This window comes from Phaenicophaeus curvirostris, chromosome 1 (genome assembly GCF_032191515.1).
Source record: "Phaenicophaeus curvirostris isolate KB17595 chromosome 1, BPBGC_Pcur_1.0, whole genome shotgun sequence".
Lineage (NCBI taxonomy): Eukaryota > Metazoa > Chordata > Aves > Cuculiformes > Cuculidae > Phaenicophaeus > Phaenicophaeus curvirostris.
The window spans coordinates 40,106,076-40,127,310 of NC_091392.1; the positions used below are offsets into that span (position 1 = coordinate 40,106,076).

The 21,235-nt window shown below is 44.6% G+C and overlaps 1 protein-coding gene across 1 annotated transcript; it reads left to right on the forward strand.

The window, feature by feature from the left end:
• Positions 1-359: 359 nt before the first annotated feature.
• ERP27 (endoplasmic reticulum protein 27) lies at positions 360-20,321 on the forward strand. The gene is made up of 7 exons (XM_069854087.1): positions 360-791; positions 994-1,094; positions 4,610-4,747; positions 8,453-8,566; positions 11,572-11,697; positions 18,672-18,869; positions 19,578-20,321. The coding sequence occupies exons 1-7, from the start codon at positions 581-583 to the stop codon at positions 19,620-19,622; spliced, it is 933 nt and encodes a 310-aa protein (XP_069710188.1). The 5' UTR covers positions 360-580; the 3' UTR covers positions 19,623-20,321.
• The last annotated feature ends 914 nt before the right edge of the window (positions 20,322-21,235 follow it).

Below are 21,235 nucleotides of genomic sequence, written 5' to 3' on the forward strand. Positions count from 1 at the left end.
CATTCTTTTCTAGAGTATGTTTTCCAGCAGTATGTAGGTAGGGAATGCCTTATAGGAGGACTTAAGAGCGTGTTTCAGCAGGGAAATAGTCCTACCACATCAGGTTAACTGTATAGGCAGATGATTTTGGAGCTGATTCTTTCAGGGGTTTTGTGAAGCCTGAAGTCTGACCTGTGATGAGTGTAGACTGCGGGGGTAGGCAGCCCCCACCTCTTATCATAGGTGGGAATTGCATGGGCAAAAGGAGCTACAGTATGGCATTCTCAAGTTTAACACTTGCCACAGCAGCTGTACCCAATAAGCAGAGCCAATGCAAGAGCTAGCCTGCTAGCCAAGCACAAGGGAACAACAGCCTCTAAGGCCCAGCGCTGAGATGTGCGGAGGCTCCTTCATGCATGCTTACCCAGCTGAGGCACTTGGTCACACAGGTGCAGGGTAGCTGAGATGACTAGTGCTGTGGTGAGGATACAGTGGTGGTAGTGTCAGTGAGGCTGTCCAAGGCTGGTGTCCACACAGAAGGGAGGGGCTTTCTGCCAGCCAGGTGGTTATCTCAGGAGCCGGAGGTTTTCCCCTTGGCCAGATGCTTCCTTCCCACCACCCCTGGAGTGGCTGTGGGATCCTGCAGCAGCTGACGTGTCTCTTGCTGAGGAGACGAGTGGAGCAGGGCAACGTGGCAAGGAGAAGGCAAGCTGCTACCATGGGCACCTCCATCTTCCCATGCCTCTTCATTATCCTGCTCACCAGGGGCTCCCCAGCAGTGTGTGCTGAAGACAGTGGCTCTGCATCCCACGGTAAGTGAGCTTTCCTCCTGGCTGAAGGAAAAGCTGGGTCTGCTGTGGGAGTTCTCCTTACCGAGGGTGTGCTGCACAAGCATTGCAGGAGAGGTGTGTGGGTGAACTTGTAAGGACTGGGGTACTTGTGTGCTTGTTGTGCAGAGCCTCTTAGAGCTGCTCTTTGTGTACCCTTTTTCCAATCTGGACCTCTCCTCTCCAGGCACAGCAGGCACTGAAGAAAAACCTGTCTTGCTGAACAGCATCACAGATGCTGATGCCTTCATCGGGGGTGCAGAGGTGGTGGTCATTGGATTCTTCCAGGTATGTTCACAGTACCTTCCCTTTGTCAGCTGGTACCCCTATCCCACCTTCCTGAAAGTGTGGGGTTGACGGTGGCATAAACACCTTTCAGAGGCAGTTGCTGTCCTGAAAGGTGCTATGACAGGCCACAGAGATAATGCAGGTAATTCCAGCTGTGTGTGGAAAAGGAGATGGAGCAAGGGGTGGAGGTGAAGGAGACAGCAGGAGCCCTGGAGCGGGAGAAGGGGAAATACTGCAAGGGAAGCAAAAGAGGAATGTGAGTGGCAGAGGAATGTTGGCAACAGGTGAATGGGAGTTTCAGTTGTTTGCTTTAGTCAGCAAAGACAGAGGAAGGCACTGCCTGCATGACAGGGCTGAGGAAGCTTAGTCTTTGGCAACAGCACCAATGTTGAGTCCTCTTAAGCCCAAGAAGGTTTGGGGTCAAGCTACATCCTCCTCCCAGGGAGGGTGTAGGCATCGTCTCTTTGTCTCACTGCTTTATTCTGCAGAGTTGATAACCTTGAAATCTCTGCCTCTCTGTATCTACATTCAACAGAATTCAAGCGTGAGAGATGGCTATGTGCCCCCTGCCCCCAAAATGGCATGAATATTTTTCCTTAGGAAACAAGACAAAAATATTTATTAAGGTAAAGCACCATAAAACAGAGGCCTCTGACAGGATCCTCATTACTTTTAAGGTCCCCGAGTTGCACTTTTTTTCTCTTTTTCCTTGAGCTCTGCCCTGAGCTTCTACTGCCCACACACTGCCTAATGGCTTCTGTCAGAGAAGACTTCAGCTTTCCAAAACCAACTTTCTACAAGCTCCTTCCTTCTTCTGCCCCATGCCTGGAACGGGAGGGCAGCCTAGGGAGGGCATTATGCCCTGGGTGTAGGACGATGGCATCTCACAGCTCACTACGGAGTGAGGGCTGATAGCGCTGCCTGTGCATCAGCCTGTAGGCAGCTACAGGTGTGTGCGCGCTGGAGGCTTATGCCCCAAGGGCCTAGCTAAGCAGTGATCACAGAGCACCAGCTGCCTCGCCTTAGGCGCCTGCAGACATTCAGAGCTCCTCCGGGGTTGCTCTTGCAGTCCTGCAAACCAGTGAGGTAATCAGCACACACAGAACGAAAGTGCAAAGGCGTCTCCTTCCCCCAGTGTAGCTGGGCCAGGCTTGTGGCAGGGCTGTACCCAGGGTGCAGAGCCTCCTGCCAAGCTGTGGCAAGGACTGTAGCTTCTTGCTGGGTGAAGGAATGCAGGGGCGTAACTGCTGGTGGTTTTTGCCACCGTGAAATCCGCTGCAGGATTTAATTCATTGGAGTCAGCAGGAGGCCGCTCCTACGCGGCACACAAGGTCCAGGGGCAGGGAGGGATGGCTGTGCCACCCTGCAGAGTGAGGACAGCCCTTGCTGCCAGGAGCACAGGCAGCAGCCAGAGACGTGTTGTGCATTCAATGCCTGAAGCACGACAGGGCTGCATTTAAACAATAGATAAAGACGCGTGTGTGCCATGAGGGCTTGTCTTGGCCCTCTGCCTGAGAGTATATTCAATCAAATAGTGTCTATATTCTCTGTTCACCATAAATTATTTCTCTGCTGCAGCTTTTCAATTCACTGCTGTACAGGGCTCGGCAAGCTTCCTGTGTAATGAGCACAGCCTCTCTGACTGGGAACAGCATGCCATGATGGAAAAACAGCACATTGCTCCAGAAACCCTGTGTGTCTGCAAGAAACGGCCATTCTTGGCCTGATTAAACCCCAGCTTTCCCAGGAATGCTCCAAAACTCAGTGAGGTTATTCCCACACCAAGATTTAGCGCTCTTGCCAGAACCATGTTGATGCACTGGCATTTCCAGAACAGGTCACAAGAGCTGTTTTTCTTTTGATTGAAGAAAGAATTTTGTTTTCCATTCTCTCTGGGCTTGCAAACAGCTGAGCTGACAGTTCAAACTAAAAAGAAAAACAAACCAGTTTCCATGCAGAGATTGTGCCTCGAGAATTTAAATCCAATAAGTAGAAGCATGAAAAATACATCACTCAAAACAAAAGTTGGGACTGGGGATAGCAAGGGAGGGTTTAACAAAGGCTAAGGCTGTAGCTAATGCTCTTGCTTCAAAAAAGAGGATGGACCTTGAATTACTGAGAAATTGCACACTTCTATCTTTTGGTGTATCTGAATGAGCCACTTTTTAAAGGATATATCTAAGACACTGAAGCATTGGAACAGGTTGCCCAGGAAAGTGATGGAATCACTATCACTTGAGCTGTTAAAAAAATGTGTAGATGTAGCACTTCAGGACATGGCTTAGTAGGCGTGTTGCTGTTGTGTTGATCATTGTACTTGATGAACTTAGACGTCTTTTCCAACCTTAATGATTCTATGACAACTTTTTAAAAGGAATCAGGATACTGCTAATTCAAGGTGTTAAAAAATTGTAAACCACTGACTCCAGAATCAAGGCTGTCTTAAAAATTACATTTGTATGTACTTGTTTTACACATACATACACACACACACATGTATATACATGGATGGATGGGTGTGTTTTTAAATGTGCAACATCCAGATTCTGGGTTTCTCGCTTCCCTTTTGAGAGCACTAGGGCTTTGTATCATCACTACATTACCTGTGAGTGTGGGGTAAGTGAAGTTTCAGAGAAATGGAAAGCAAAATTCCCACACTGCTATAACTACCTGCTGTCTGTGTCTTTGCAACTGATAGCACACTTGGCATCGCTGACTGCTGACTGCCCGGGTTTGGGCAGGAGAGGTGGTTGATGGGGTAAGTGGGGCATCTTTGCAGCATCCTGACCATACAGGCAAGATGGGGGTGTACTCAGCATTGATGAGGCCACACCTCGAATCTTGTGTTCAGTTCTGGGCCCCTCACTACTAGAAAGACATTGAGTTCCTGGAGTGAGTCCGGAGAAGAGCAACGAAAGTGGTGAAGGGTCTGGAGAACAAGTCTCACAAGGAGTGGCTGAGGGAACTGGGACTTTTTAGCCTAGAAAAAAGGAGCAAAAGGGAGACCTTATCACTGTCTACAAGTGCCTGAAAGGAGGTTGTAGAGAGGTGGGTGTTAGCCTCTTCTCCCAAGTGACAGGTGATAGGACAAGAGGGAATGGCCTCAAGCTGCACCAGGGGAGGTTCAGGTTGGACATTCAGAAAAAATTCTTCACCAAAAGAGTCATCAGGCACTGGCCCAGGCTGCTGAAGGAGGTGGTCGAGTCCCCATCCCTGGAGGCATTTAAAAGATGGGTAGATGAAGTGCTTAGGGATGTGGCTTAGCAGTGGGCGGGTACAGTTGGGCTTGATGATCTCCAAGGCCTTTTCCAACCTAGTCATTCTATGATTCCAAGGTGACAACAGGAGAGAAAGCTGCTCCGCCCCCGCTTTTGGCTTTCCCCGCTCCCTGGGCCGCGGGGCGGGCGGCTCTGCCGGGCAGCCGGTAGGTGGCGCCTTCGCGCCGCCTCTGCGGGCGCTGCCCGGGGGAGGCTGCGGCCCTCACGCCCCCTCCTCCTCCTCCTCCTCATCCGCAGGAACCGGAGAGCTCCGAAGCGTCCGAGTTTCGCCTGGCGGCCGGCCGGATCCCGGAGGTTCCCTTCGGCCTCAGCACCGGCTCCGCGGTCCTGTCCCACTACGGCGTCGCGGCGAACACCGTCACGCTGTTCCGCAGGGTGCGTGGGACCGCGGCGTGGGGAGGGATGGGGGGCAGCCCCCGAGGAGCATCCTCCCTGGCAAGCACCGGGCCACGCAGAAAGCTGTGTCTGCAGAATTACTGCTCTGGTTTAGGAGTTATCCTCTCTGCTGGGGTTTATTTTTTTAGGGCAAGAGCTTAAAAACAGCCTGCAGTTACGCTACAGAAGAAATTAAATCTCCAGGTAATAGTGATAAAGAATTTTAAAGCTGCCCATCTCTCCTTACAGGTAGCCAAAAAAAAAACAAAACTTGTTATTGACAGTCACTGCCTGCCCACCTAAAAGTACATTTGTAGAGCTTCCTGCCCTAGGGACCTGTTTTGCTTTTCACTAGCAGTGACCATCACTAAGATACTTAAAGGGCGCCTACAGGAAAGCTGGGGAGCGGCTCTTTAACAGGGAGTGAAGTGATAGGATGAGGGGTAATGGTTTTAAGCTGACAGCAGGAAGACTTAGATTAGATATCTGGAAGGATTTTTTTACTTTGTGGGTGGTGGAGCACTGGCACAGGTTGCCTAGAGAAGATGTGTATGCCCCAACCCTGGTGGTGTTCAAGACCAGGTTGGAGGAGGCTTGCAGCAACCTTATCCCATGGAAGGTGTCCCTGCCTACGGCAGTGGGGTTGGAACTGGATGGACTCTAAGGTCCTTTCCAACCAAAGCCATTCTATGATATATAACATTTATTACATTTGATGAAACTCTCTTTTTTAAGTGTGTGTCTTGCAGGTCTTGTCCAGCCCCTGGTGATTTGCAAAGGACAGTGTATTTCTGAATGACCTGCCTGGAGGTTTCCATGGTTTTGGAAAGGCTCTCGAGACACATGAAAAGCATGTAGAGGTCATGTTACAATGGATCAACACAGCAGACTTGATATGAAATCTTGCCAAATGTCGCTTCAGGCAGGCAAAGCTGTCTCTCTGGGTGCACAACTCTTCCGTTGTGACTGAAACCAGATTCAAACTGGGTCTCTGCTGTTACAGATGCTCTGCCACCTAAAGAAATCCCAAGCTCCCTTTTCTGACTCCTGCCCTGTGGTTTGAAGAATTATTCCCTAAACATGCTTTGGGCACGAGCACCTTAAAAATGTAACTTTGCAGTTTTTAAAAGTGGATTACTATATCAAATCTTTGTTGATTCCAGCAGTAAGTGCTGGTGCCTCATTGAATGTGAAGTTATGTTTGCTGAAATCTAAACACATGATATGGGGAAGGCCATATTCTTGCTTCAAGATTGCCAACAAAAGTTAGTAGCAAATTAAATCTATTGGTTATATCAATTTCTTTGTGTTGCTGCTTCTCACACAAGTGTGGCACTCTAAAAATTGGAGAGCGTAGTGTGTCTGAGAAGAAGGGCCCTAAGCAGCACAGGATGTCCTCAAGGCCTGTGAAATGTTGTTTCACCAGAGCTCTAAGCACACTGGGAGGGGGAGAGGAATGGGAAACTAAAGGTGGCAGCTTGGCCAAGGTCTAGATCCAGGTTGTACAAAGACTGGACAAAGCCAATTTGTTCTCCTTTCTGTCTCATCATTTCCTGCACCATGTTTACCACTGAAATTATCCAAATAATTCAAAGAGCGTGATCTAAGAGTGAGCAATAAGTAGGCAGGTCTTTTTATTTAACCTTTTATTTGCTATGTGCAGATGTTGCAATTTGAAGCAACACCCATCTCAATTTTGTTTCTTAGTCATGGTGGTTTTCCTCCAAAAATATTGAAAAGATTCCTTGTTTTCGTGCTGTGGCAGATAGTGAGAATGACTGCATTGGGAGGATATTTGATGAAACAAAGTATCTGGGTTGTTAGAATTTGGATTATGTTGAATATTCTTTGTTCACAGTCCAGTTTTTTGAGCTAAACTCTTGTTCAATAGGAAAAAACCCCAAACAACTAATACATTAGCCAGGTTCAAATGTGGTTGACAATTCACTTGTGTAATTGTCAGTTTTTCTTAAATTATTCAGACACATTATTTTTCCTTTTATTCTGTGCTGGGTACTGTGTAGGAGTAAGAGGTCGGAGGTAAAAAGGAAAAGAAAAAAAGAACTGAGATAGAAACTTAGAAACAAACACTCATTTGAAGAATAAAAAGATGCATGACCAGGATAGCAATGAATCAGAGGCATAAACTCATTTTTTTTCCTTGCTTTTACAGAGTATGAAACACAATGCTTAGATGTTTAAACGATAACTACAATAGTAGGAGGGGCTGTTGTCAGCTGGTGAGACTTCTTTACATATAGTGGAGGGAAACTGATTTATTTTAGTGAGGAATCTGTCCTGATAGACCTAAAAAGAAAAAGAACATAATTAGCAGAAGCTAACAAGCTAACTATATGGAGTGACAGAGGCATTTTGACTAGAGCTTCAACTATTAGAGGCAGGCTATTTTCCAGCCTTATTTTCTTGAAATCATAAATGTTGAGCACAGATTTAAGATGTTACTTTCCCAAAATGGAAACCAGGTGTTTCCAGAAGCCCCTGAAAGTTAAGAGAAGACTTTCTGTGGAGTCTAGGGTGCTTTAGGTTAGTTCCCAAGGCTTGTCTGATCTCAGTTGCACAGGTGTTACACTGGTCTGATCTCATTTACTTGAATAGAGCTGCCCTTTCATTTTATGCAGGAGGAGAGTCTGAGAGAGGAATTAGGCTGCATGTTCTGAAAAACACCATTTTGCATTGCCAGACAGGGCGCTGTGATCCTCTACCAGATCAAAGACCTTGCTAATGACCGCAGAACAGCAAAATGGACTTTAGATGTCTGCACACCACTGGAAAAACTAATACAAGTATTTTCAGAGGTTGTGCAGATGCAGTGAATAAAATCTGGGGTGTGCGTGTGGACCTTTCCTCAGCCCGAAGAATCTCATTCAACAAGTGTATCAAAGACCTTAAAATCCCAAACTTTGGTCCTATTGCATGACAAAGTCCAGATGTCTCAGCTCAATCACATCCTGCATTGTACTGCACAGCAACTCTGCCCCATTAGGTGGTTTAGCTATTGTTCAGTGATTGCCTGTTTTTTTCTGTTTACCAGGTCATGAAACCCACAATAAAACCACATTGCTTGGGTAGGAGGATGGAGTGCGGGGAGATGTGCGGCAGAATGGATTTTCTGCTAAAGCTAAGATGTGCTGGGCTTGACTTTTTTCCCCCTTTTCTTCTACAGTATTGGAAAAAAAAATCCTCTTTTTATTGGATAGATTTCCTGCTTGCACAATGTTTCCAGGAAATCCTTACAGGCCCATGCCAATGTTTATTACTTGCAGAAGAAACAGAATAAGCAGATGAGGTTTTTAAAAATGGATATAAAGCCAAAACCGATGAAAGGACTTAGGCCATTTAATGATCTCTCCCCACAATGTCTAGAATAATTTATCAGCTAATCCTTCCTGTCTCCACTGCATCAGGGACGGATACTGTTGGGGTGTCTGGAATCCTCAGTGATTTCTATTGTGCCATGAATTTGCCTTGGCCTTGGGAGACTGAAGGAGCATAGAAGATCCTTATCTCAAAGAGCATGCTAGTCTCTGTAGGTTCTGGACCTCCAGATGTGAGATTGTGTGGTGGAAGGGATAGAATGGCAGTGTCTCTTGGGATGGGTGTCTCTGTGAGTGCCATCAGTGCCTTTGGAGGGAATACTGAGAGGAGAGGACAGCTGTGACTGCAAGTGTCTTTGCATGTTTTCAGGTAGACAATGACCGGAAGGATCTGGATATGAACGTCAAAGGTGTTGACGCTGAGAAGATTACTCGTTTCATTCGGATGAATGAGCTTCGCCTGGTGACAGAGTACAACCCAGTGGTAATTACCAGCTCCTCACAGCCCTCACACTGGCAAATGGCCTCCTTGTCATAGGCATCCTCTGGCCCTAGAGTTTGCATACAAGGATGTGGGAGGGGTCACAGCAATGGTGTGGATGCGGTTGTGGAAGCCACACAACTCTTAACTGCTACTTCATACAAGAACTGGAAGCAGATGCTGTGCTAGGGCAAGTGGTGCTGGGAGAGGACGGGTGGCATAGTCGTTCCTTTAGCTTTCCGGTAAAGTTGGGGTGTGGGTAGGCAAAGAGCTACATTTCTTACCACTCCTGGAAGCAGTGCTGCTTCTTCCCATGGGCATTTGCTATATTGTGCCATGGCTGCAGACCCTGCGCAGCTGGAATTCCTACTATTGACTGAGAATCCTTGAGAAACAGGGAAACTCAAGTGACCTACTCCCAGAAGGGAGGCTCTTCTTCATCACCCAGCACGCAGGGCTTGCCGTAAGATCAGCTATTTGAAGACATATTCAAGAGCTGGTTGGAAACTTACCAAGCAAATTTTTTTCCCATTCCCCCTATCCCTTCCTCGAGAATTCATCAATTCAACAACAACAAATAAAATCAGTCTTAGGGTGCTTCCATGTTGGTCATCTTCATTAGTTCACCCATCTGACTAGCAGTGGCAGGGTCCCAATGCTTGTCCCTGCTATAGAGAGTGACCAAGGTTTTAGGCTCCTCTGAAGTCCCGTCAGTTCCACCAGACTCATTGCTGTGGAGTCAATAGGTCTTAGAAGTCCAGTGGCTGCAAGGCTGAGACTTTATTATTGCTGATCAAGTGTTTTGCAGACTTCTGGGTATCTACAGTAGTGCTGACCAGGCTCCATTTAATCAAAGGGGAATGGCCCAACCTGTTTCAAAGCTATACCTTTTCAAGTTGATGCCAAGAATCAGATAAGAGGGCTAACACATTCCTCATTTCAGGTGCAGCCTGCTAGTAGGGCCAAGAGCATTTTGTTTTGGGAACGCAAGATTTTGTTTTCAGAATGATGTACTGTAGAAATTCTGGCTTTTTCCTTTAAAAGAAAAAAAAAGAAAAAAAAAAGAAAAAAAAAAGAAATTGGACTTATTTTGTCATCTTGATAAGGGATGTGAAAAATGCATTTCAAAATCACAGACTATTTCTAGGGACAGAAAAACTATATCCTGCTCCACTGTCCTCACTGCCCTTTGAGAACATTTGAAGTTACGTCAGTGGAGATGTTCTTGTTATCTTTATACTTGCCCAGGCCTTCTGAACCCTTGGAGCCTCCAAGTACATCTTTTGGCAAGCTATTAGATCATGGCACTTTCTTCATGTGTTTCTCCTGACATTTTCATCTGTCACTCCATGGTATCCTGTTTAGCACTCAGGCTGTCTTCCTGACCAAGAAGTCCTGAGCTGTTTAGCCAGTCCCCTCCACCCCGACTGGCAGTACCCACATTGTACCAGTTTTTTTCCAGACACCTTGGAGTCCTAGCAAGATGCTGCAATTAACAGTGCCTCCTGCAGTCTTGGGCCCAAAGCCCTCCCAGCTCCATTAAGGTAGCTTGTTTCTTTCAGAAATATTTATTCCTAGTGCATATGCTGTTTACATCTAAGAATGCTGCTGGTCAGCAGGGGCTGGGGTCATGCGGATCACACAGAGTGCTGCCAAGAGTTTCTCTCCCCATCCTGGGGCCCTTACTCTTCCTCCCACACACTTTTTTAAGCAATACTTACCCTGTGGGCTTTCCAGGAGAGGCAGATATGACCCAGCCATGTTGATGAGTTTTGCTGATTGCTCTTGCACAAGGCCGCATGGACAGGCTTTGTGTGGAGCTGCCCAAGGAACTGCTGCTCCAGCCCTGCCCTCTCTTAGCCCAGTCTTGTCATGGCCCATTGCACTGGCCAGCTTCACCCTCACCTTCAGCCTTGCCCTTTCTCATGAGGTCTTCTAATGCTCTCCAGCCTTGTTTTCTATCACCCCCTACTCTCCCCTGCCCCATCTGCACCTCACCAGAGAAGTGGAGGGGTACAAAATGTCTGATAAACATTAGGCTAATGGCTGAGTTCCATCTGCCAAAAAAATAGATGCTTTGCAGAGCATGGCCCTTGCCAGCATGCACTCCCTGACCCCTTCCTTATTACTCCTGGATCCTGTGGAAACTTTCTTCTCCTACTGGCAGGGAGTAGCACAGTCTGCGCCTCTGTGGTTTCAGTGGCACGGGGGAGGCAGCAGGTCTGGCCTGGCTGCTGTTTAGTTTGAGGGAGAGGCTGCAGGGCTGAAGGAAGTGGCTAGGAGAAGCGAGATGATGAGTGAGTGACTGAGCTCCTGGAGGTGATGCAGTGTCTTCTTGGCCAGTGCTAGCCCTGTCTCCTCATAGAGGGCCAGTGTGTGCTGGAGCCTGACCCTTGCCCACAGGATGGGGACAGCTGGTTCCAGGTCTTCTCCCACTGTGGGACTGCAGAGGCAATTTTAACCCTCAGCATACTGGAATACCCAGGCGCCAAGTTTGCTGAAACTCATCCCCATCCTACACACAGCTTAGTGCTTATGAAAGGAAATAAAGGGAGGCACCAACTCTAACACCACAAATCCCTCTCTCTTTCATGCTTCCATTTCAGCTGGGTGCTGAACCTCAGTCATTCATGGCAGCCTTATATTCAGTGTTTATTTGCCTTCCCTCTCCACTTTCTTGCCCCTCTAGACTTCATCTTACTGTATCTAGACAGTCCCCCTGCCTCACCACTTACTATCCTGAGGCCAGTGATAAACCCTTGTGGTCTTCAGACTCTCTCCTCAGGAATAAGCAAAGCCAGGAGGTTAAGAACTTTCATAAAGAATGCAGATTAGATCTCTCCTGCTTTAAAGAAAGCTGTATTGCTTGTGAGGCTGATTTGCAAAGAAATCCCATGTGAGACATGAGGACTGGTGTCCCTCTGACACTTCCTCCAATGTGGATTGAATGTTCTCAATCTCCTTGTCTGTGTTTCTCTCTCTGTCTGTGGTGACCATGTTTTTGGCAGACAGCAATAGGTGTGATGCAGAGTTCGCTCCAGCTTAATCTCCTACTGATCACGGACAAGATGTCTCCAAAGCACCCTGACCGAATGCTCAGATATCAGGCGGCAGCGGAGCAGTTCAGAGGGAAGGTAAGTCTAAAGGAGGAGGGCCATTAGGGAGCAAAAATGGAGAACAGTGATTTTTTTCTGTGGATGGGGAGGTCATAATCTACTTCTCTGTGCATTAGGGGATCAAAGGCCAAGTGGCAGGATTAGCTGGGTTATTAAGTTGAGGATTTGGATCAGTTCACCTTTTGCCAGTTTGCCTCCTTGTGGGGAAGATATCCTCTGTATCCTGGTCCTCTGCTCCCACAGTGAGACATTATGTACTTTCTCCCTTCTGGTCCAGTTTTATTGCCTGGTACTGGGAGATAACAGCTGCCGCACTTCAGTCTGGTGATGATTGCATTCCACTGGTGGGAGAGGCGATTTTGTATATACAGCCTGCAAAATGCCAAGGAGCATTATATAAGTAAGCAGAAAGCAATTAAATGTTGCCGTGCATCTTAGCCCTTAGCCTTCTGGTTGGATACTGGGAAAACAGCTATTTTAAAAGAGTTGCCAATTGGTTTGTTGGATTTCCTGCACTAAGGTGATGCGATAGATAGGGTCTTTCTGAGAAATTTTGCCTGGTTCCCAAACCTCTGTGGACAGAGCTCCCCAAATAGTAAATCCTCTCATAGCTGATTCTCTGCCAACAGCTGGGTTACAGTGGAATTTGTCTCTGAGGAACAGAGGAAGGAACTGGCAAGCAAAAAAAAAAAGGTTTGGGAGCAACAGGAAGGCATTTGGGTCAAGGAAGAACAGCAGATGGGAAGGGGGCAGAAGATCACAGCAGCAGAGAAGGCTGAGCTGAGAGGCAGTGGAAGAAATCTTCCTGGGAGAAGCATGGGGCTGGAAAGGTTTTGGATTTGAGAACAAGAACGTCTGCATGCATCTGCTTGTGGTACTGAAGGAGCAGATTAAAAATCAAGTATATCCTTATCTTCAAGTGGAGAGGCCACCTTGGAACTCTTCCCCCTTTAAAGTCTTGAGACTTGTTTATGACAGGACTATTTTGGACCTTGCCATGTGTCCCACTCATTGGTAAGAGAACAGGCAGAAACCATTCATAGAAGTCAAAAGGTCTCTTCAAAAGTGTTCTGCTTTGATGAATACAGTGATAGAAGAAAACGCATTCATCTGAAAAATTCCAGACAGTTCATATGAGATGTGTGTAATAGTGACACCTTTATCCCTGTTCTCCATGAGGAGCAGAGCCTGATACAGGTCTCCCACAGGCAGCTAGTTTTTCTAACACAGTGTGTTGCTGTTTAGCATCGCTATCCTTTGCAGATGTGGCTGCAGCTAGTTTTCTCATCATATGACATGTCCAGCTCTAAGCAGATGTGAATAATTTTCCTAGAAATACTCCACAAAACATTGGATAAAATGTTATACTAACATCCAGATAATTTATGAATTATTAGCAAGCCAAATCTAACTTTTTTAAATTCACGAAGGCAAGTTTCCCACCAAATCAGTCTAGAAGAAATTTGCCAGAGTAAAATATAGAAATTAAACATGTGGGGATTTGAATAATTATTTCAACTGTACTGCTGTTGTATTGCAAGACACATAGGTGAAGGGACTTAGAGTCTAATAAGTTGTTTTTTCTGAAGGAGTGGCTCTCTGAGGAATAAACTGTGATTTGGACTGCCCTCTTACAAAGCAGTAAGAGAGAGTTAGGATCTCACTGTTTGTGTCTTACATCTGGATAGTAAGAAGTAAGCAGAGTGATATGCCCACTTAGGTTTGTCTCTATTTTTCTGTCATGTAGAAAGACATGAATTAGTTTGTGGACCAGAGGCAACCATGGCACAATACCATGGAAATCTCAACTGGCTAATTTTCCTAAGCGGAGTTATCTGTTGTCAGGGCTACCAAGTTCAATCAGGTTTACATCGAAACAAGTCAAGTATTGAGTAGAGTTTTCCTTTTTGCAGCTTGCAGATTCTCTGTGAATAAATGCAACATTCTTGATGGAATTTTATTCAGGATTATCAGTGAATAATTCATAGCCTGTGGGCTGGTAGTAGAAGGCTTGTTTGTGCTGCAGGGTTAGTGCTGTCAGTGGTTCAAGCAAGAAATTGTTGCTGTGCAGTTGAAAGGTGTTCAGGCATCCTGTGAACACGTACCAGTGCATCCAACAGCGCTATACAATAATCGCTGAGTGCCAGAACAGAGTGGGGAGACTTTGTGTGTGTTGCAACTTCTCTACAATCCAGTGCAGAACACAAACAGGGCCTCAAGAGGGTTCTCAAGCAGGAGAAAGGGTACCAGTCCTTTCCTACATCTCTGCTGTTCTCTGAGGGAAGAGTATTCCTTGTCAGTCATCACCAGTTGGAGGGAGAAGAGAAACTTGTTGCTTGGACTGATGGAGACATGAAGAGGAACTGCTGCTGCTGAGTGGCTGACACCAAAGACTGAAGAAAATAATATGATCATAGAATCCTTTAGATTGGAAAAGACCCTTAAGATCATTGAGTCCATCCATTAATGGATCGTACAATTGCACTGTAATAGTCCCTTCATCTCTGGTTTATGATCTTTTAATTTTTGCCTGAGAGGAAGCTGAGATTTTCAGCTGGAGGATCCTTGAGGCTGTATGGTGAGGACCATTATTTGAAAACAGCCTTAACTGCTCCCTGAACAGCAGTGAGTGTCTGAAGGCAATTTAGATTCCTCTAGATTTTATTGTGGAACCTGGGGGCTATAAAATGACAGAGAGGAAAATGAAAATGTTGGAAGATGCTAAGCCAGCAAGAACTGACAAGAATAAGAAATATAGTGTTTTCTAGAAGACTTTGAGAAACAATTGTGGGTGGATAACAGTGAACTACAGATGCAGGAGTGAATCCACCAGCCTTCTTGGAAGGATCCCACTGCAATGAAATATGTGCTTATTTGAGAAAGTACTGCCAAGAGTCCAGGCTTCCTACTGGAAAGGAAATGTCAGGGTCTGTGTTGCTGAGCCAAACTAGTATAAGCATCTTCAGTTTTCTTTCCACTGTGTCAGGGTATAACATGACAATTACAGCTGGCGTGCCTTGTGGGTGTTTGCAAAGTTTCAATAAGGTGTTGCTGGGAATAACAAAACCAGCTTTTGCTGCAGCTGGTATAATTGGTTTACAATGATAAAATGATCTGGGAAGAGATGTTTGCCAAGTCCCTTTTAATTTATATGTAAGCCCATTTAGAACTGGGTTCTGAAAAACCCTTTCAGTTCTTCCATGGAAATGATGGGTGATACTTTCTATTTTGCAGGCAGTCATTCATACATCTTTTATTTTTCTTGCCAGATATTAATGGCTCCAGACCTGAAAGAGGTAGTATTTAGAGATTCCTCTTTTAGCCATAAGAAGGAGAACCTATAAGTATGGGTTGTCTATGTCACTTAACAGATACCTGCAGTAAAATTGGTTTTGTCGCTTGCTTTTTTGAGTATGACTGATGTTTTCATTTTGCTTTGATGTACCATGAAAACTATGTAAGATATTACTCAAACTTCAGATTTTGTTCTTTTTGCTTAAACACTCTTCTAAATGAATGAAAGTTGCAGTTCCATAAAGTACAAAGTCAAATATTGGATATGAGGCTTGATCATCCTTCCTGTTTGTCTTCCTTAGAGATAAAACTAAGCAACATCAAATTTGTTTCCACCATTGCAGTACTATTTGCAATTAATTTTAATTCCTTAGGCAGTACCGTCATTCTGTATCTTAGTATTTATCAGGAACTCAGTGTTCTAAAAGCACTGGGATAGGAATCAAGTTGTCAAGACACCAAGACATCACCACTGTACAAAATTTTCTGAAGGAGAGCTTATTGCAGGTGACAGGGCATAGATAATATCACACTGTGTCGTGTGTTCTTGGAGTATAATGTGTGGAAGGGAGAATTTGTGTTGGGAGCTCCTCATCCGTGCAGGAGATCCTTCACTGCCTCTAGCAGCAGGCTTCTGAAAACAGGCAAGAAAATTGCTCCAAGATGAAGCAATTTCATGGAAATTGTTTCAGAATGAAATAAACAGCTATTGTACAGCATAGTATAAAACAGAGGAACTTTCTAGTTTGGGTGAAACTACCTGCTTTCTAGGAGTGATGTGAGAGATGACATAGCAAGTAGGCCTTTTTTTTGGTGAATTATAGCTTTGGTAAGTCATCTAAGCTAAGGCTATAGGCTCTTTTCAGCACTGGTAGAGAAAGACGAACATCTCCTTCTTTCCTTTCTAAGATGAGTGCAGTCAAGTGCTATTTCTTGTACCATTTATTGTAGAGGTTGCCTAGATGACCAGCTGAGACAAGAATTAAGATCTAGGTGGCAGAAGTTAGGCAAGGTGAATCTTGTCTCATGGTCAGTACGATTTCCCATGGTCACTGCGTTCATTCTTTATGATTAGAGCTGACTGGGAATCTCTGAACAAAATAAATTCCTCATGAGAAAATGACCACCACCAGGTTGCATCTATCATGGAAACGTCCTGCTTGAGAAACCTACTTGGTTTCCAGTTGCTAAGGAGACCAGGCTTCCCATGCTTGTGACCTCAGTACTAACACACCTTATAGACTGTCTCACAGGTGTGAGGAGGAGGTTGCACAGGCCTTGGCAAGACCGCTGGAGCACATCCAGCAGAGGATGCAGGGCCTGTCCTTTTTGTGAAGAAGGATTCATGCCATGTCCCAGCACCTACCAGGAATGTGTCATTCTAAAACACATGATAAGCATTAGGTGTCTTCTTTCAAGTGACAGTGGAAAAACACAACTACCACCTCTCCTGTATTTTTGGAATATATGGGGGGAAGGAAATTTTTGCTGTACTTTGGCACCCTGTAACTCTGTAAACCAAATGTGAATCATTAGGAATCCAAGTTAGGAACTGTGAATGAAGATATCTCAGACTTTCTACTTGAGACGCCAGTTGTTTGTGTGTTTCCATTTTGAGAAAGGAGGTGTTTGGACTTCTAAATCCCAGTCTTTTTGTTCTTTTATTCTTACTCTATTCTTTGTATTCGTGGATAAAATATACATAGCTTTTTCATTTTGGGGATTTTTAACAAAGGCTGGAAACTTGATAAAATGAAGAATGTTAACTTTAACATTCATTTCTATTACCATTTTAAAATGTTGTTCATCTGGTTTAAAGGTAGAGGATATTTTGTGAGGAAAATGACAACATTTAACAACCTAGGTATTATAATTTTTTTAATTAACTTCTTGTTTAACATTTGATTAAAAAACCATTATTGTCTAGTGACTCTTTCACAAAGAAAATCTCTTCCATAGAGAAACCCAAAATCTGGTGAATGAACTGCTGAAAACGTGATAGCATTTCCTGTACCGATCCTCTGAAAGTGCTTTCCCCCAACACCAGCCTCTATTTCTAGCTCACTAGTTTGAAGGAGAGCCCCGAAACCTAAGTATTTCTGCTCCAACTGAAAGCCTCTTAGATCAGGTCCTTAGGCCTGTGACCCTTTAGATTTGTGAAACTTCTCCAGCTAAGTGTTTTATCATGCAAAAGGATGAATTTAGCTTCCTGGGAGAAGTTCCCCACAACCTGCCTGTCCACTAGCTTGTTGCCCTTCAAGGCACAGTTGACTTTTGGATGAGAAATTGCAGGTGGTAAATATCACACATCCAATGAAAATTTTGCTCCTGTTTCTGTATTGCAGTGATTAACTGCAGTTACACCATATACCAGCCTAACTATAGCTCCTCCTCATAGGCTGTTGCCTATGCTAACTTGAGTGTTCTTGATTGAAAAGAAAGAAAAACATGAGTCACAGCCTGGGAACAGGGCACATCATCTTCACATTGCATTAATTTTCTTTATTTAAACTCTTCTTTTTTTCTTATGTAAGTTAAGTCATATCCATGCCCACAGGTACATTGAATATGCTGGGCTATGCTTGCACAGGGTAAAGAGAAGATAAGATCGCACATGTTAGATGGATATTAGCATGTTTTATTGACTTGGGTGTTACCTGCCAAGGGGTTCTATTTAATCAGGTCACTGATTAAATTGTTCAAGTGCTGTATTAATTTTCTTTTATAAAATTTATATATAATGTTTCTATTCGGTATTAACAGATAATTTTATAAAGATATTTGATATAGCTGTACATTTTGTTGAAAATCTTTCTGATTCCAAAATTTTAAATTCATATTAATTCTAACTGCACCTGTAAGTTATCAGTTGAAACTTACTCTTAAAATAAAATAATGGAGTTAGTCACCAATTCTGATAAATCCATACTACTGAATCAACTGGGAAGAATCCTATTCCTTAGCTTGGTCTTGCTCTCCGTGACTATTCAGGGGCCTAGAAAACTGTAAGTCATTCTTATCCTGGCTTATTCATTGTTGGGCTTCTCTCCCCAGGTCTGAACAACCCTCCACTGAGCTGGTCAGTATGGACATCGGTGTCTTGCCAACAATTCCTGTTTCCCAAATGCTTGCATCTTCATTTCTCTTCACTGCATCTCACTTAAATATATCTATTGTGTTTGGTACTTCTGTGTTCTTACCCTTATGGGCTCCTGTTGCCCTATACTTCACTCCTGCATTCTTCCAATTTAGTTTGATTCTCCATGCAGCCAAAACACCTTTTTACTCTGCCACTCTGGGTATTGCGTGAGTGTGAGAATCTTACCCAAATAACTAACAAGTAGAGGAGTTGGCTTCTTTTACATGTGCCGCTAAGATAAAAGACATCTTGTTTCCTCATCTATTAAGAGAATAAAAGTGGGTACTGCCTTCCTGCATACTGTAGACAGAGTTTTAAAGAAGATGAAAGAAGACATTTTTCTTGGTAGGGTAAGTCTGGACTTGACAAAATACAGAAAAATGCACTGCATGGTGCAGTTAGATAGTGGCAGAGGCAAGTGCTGTCCTAACAGTGTATGGCACATTTCTCTAACTCTTTATAAAAATCACTGGTGATCTTCATGTGATCACTGTATGGGGACCTGTTCTCTTTCTGAGTCTCTGTTTTCCTCACATTTCCTCTCCTATTTCCATCACAGATTCTCTTTCTCCTGGTAGACAGTAATCTGAAGAGCAATGAATACACAATATCATACTTCAAACTGAAGAAGTCCCAGCTGCCAGCTCTGGCTATATTCCACTCACCAGATGAGGAGCAGGACGTGTTGACTCTGGATGAAGTCTCTGTTGAACGTGTACAGGACTTCTGTAATCATTTCTTACAAAGAATGCAGAAGGTAAGGTCCAACTTATGTATGGTCTACAGGAAGCTGGGATCTTGTAGGACAATGCTGTTGCTCACAGATCTCTTGAAAGTTACTTCAGTTCCTTGAACTCCTCCCCACCACTGACACCTCCTCTTTCATTTTAATTTGCAGCTGAATATCAGAAAAAGCAGTAGGTCTAGAGCAGAGTAGAGATAGGTGTCTTTGAAAAACCTCATTCTTCATTGACTCTTACCTTCTAGTCTACAGCAAGAAGACTTCACTGACCTCTGCATGTGTGTGAAGGTGTCAGTGGAGCATCTGTTTTCTGGGAACAGGAGCTGGGGAGAGAGTGAAGGGTGCTTTTGGACACTGAAGAGGGGGTGGTAGCTGGAAGCCCATAGGAGAGGAACAGAAAGACAGTGGCATGAATAGGAAGGAAATCATTCAAGAACGTCACAGAACAGTTTATACAGACAAGGGCTCAGGACTGTACTGGAGGTCTCTACTGGGTGAGGGACAATTTAACCTCCATGTTCATTCAGTGTTAAGAGTTCTGTCTGCCAAAGCTCAAATTTCTATAGCACAGAGGCTTGTGTGTCAGATTCCCGTGCTGTGCAATTGAAATGGGATAGGCAGGGCAATGGCACAGACAGCATTTAAGTTGATTGGTGTCCTTTTATCACTATGCTGAGAAATCAAGCAAGTCAAAACTGATTTCCTGCCTCTAATGTGTTTTAGAAAGAAGATGAACCTGAAGAGAAGGCTCTTAATGAGGAACTCTGATTCTTCTTCATCCAACAGGATGACTACCCAGAATCATCTGTTTCTGGTGTCTGAAGAGTTCACTAAACCCCGCAGCTGATGAATTCCTGGAATAAGTAGGATAAGGGGCCAACTCAGTCACTGATTCCCATCTCCATGCTATGTACATATATGCTGTCTGTCCACTTTAGGAATCTCTTCTTTCTCATTCGTTGGCTCCAGAACTCTTTTCTCAGTACTCAAGTAGCTCTGCTATTGTCCTACACTGTGTCCTTCCAAGCCACCTCTGCTGGGACAAAGGATGATACAGTGAAATGGCAATATCGGTGATAAAGCTTGCACTTCCCAGAGTGATCTGTTTCCTTCATTCTCTTTGCTTTCGGAGCTATGCTGGGATCTACTGTCAGCCACGCATGACACTAGGAACAGATTTGTTGCTTGATGTCACATGAACTTTTCAATTTATTTTACTAAATAAAGAAGAAAATGAATAGCTGGAATTTTTATGCAAATATGTGATTTCCCACTCCCCATGTCTTTCACTTAAGGACAACGTCTGTGTATTTCTGAGTGAGTAAGCTCAATTTAAGCTGAATTTAACCAGACTTGCAGTGCCTAACCAATCAGACTGGTTGCTAAGAATCATTCCTCATGGAATATGACCCGTCATCAACAGATATTTCCACAACGATGAGAGATTTCTGTGAAGGTTTGGTATCATAACAGCAGGTCTGAGGTGGTGCAGCATAAATTCAGCATAAATATGGCATAAATGCAGCATAAATGAATGAGCCTAAGATGCAGATTGAGGCTAAGAGAATGGATGCTGTCACAGAAGGGCAGTGGGAAGATGCATTCCAAGATATAGGGTATCTCCACACTGCATTAGAAGGAAAGGCTAATGTCTGTGTATTGACCTTGGACATCCTGTAGATGTCTCAGTGCTGGAGTACAGGTGCTGGGGACTTCGCAGGCAAGTCGTATGAGCCATCCCGAGTCTGCTGTACTAGATGCATGCAGTAAGCTTGTCTCATACTTGGCTCAGCATCCTTTGGCATAAAGTGTGGATGCTTCTGTCAAATAGTGACTGTATTGTCTCTCAGGGCTTGAGAGACTTGGCTTATAGCTGAGAAACCTCAGCTTTTTCTCAGAGATTAGCCCAAGGCAAAGAACTGGGAATAGAAAGAACTTGTTCTTGCAGATGAGGCAAACGAAGCTCCCCACCACAGAGGAAGAAGTCAGGAACTGGAAGGGATGCAAAGTGACTGCCATCCAGCATGATGAGGGCCACACCAGGGAGGCTTTCAGTACAATAGAGAGCCAGGTGCCAGCCCTTCTCTGTCTCTTGCCTCTTCTATGTGGATCAAGCTGATATCTTTCATCTTCCTAAGCCTCCGTTTCCCATTCAGCTGGACTTACCTCCTTTAGTGCACTATCCTCCCTTCTTCTCTGCTTAGTTAAAGCTGGTATGTGGAATAAAAATTTCTGCACATTTCCAAGTAAGAGTGATATGACCAAACCAGTATTCCAAAACAACATTCAGGCTTGTGTCTTGTGTTGGCAAGACTGGGAAACTGTCTTTCTGCACAGGGAGCTTTTCCCTAAAAGATGGGGTAGTGGGCAATATGGTGTCA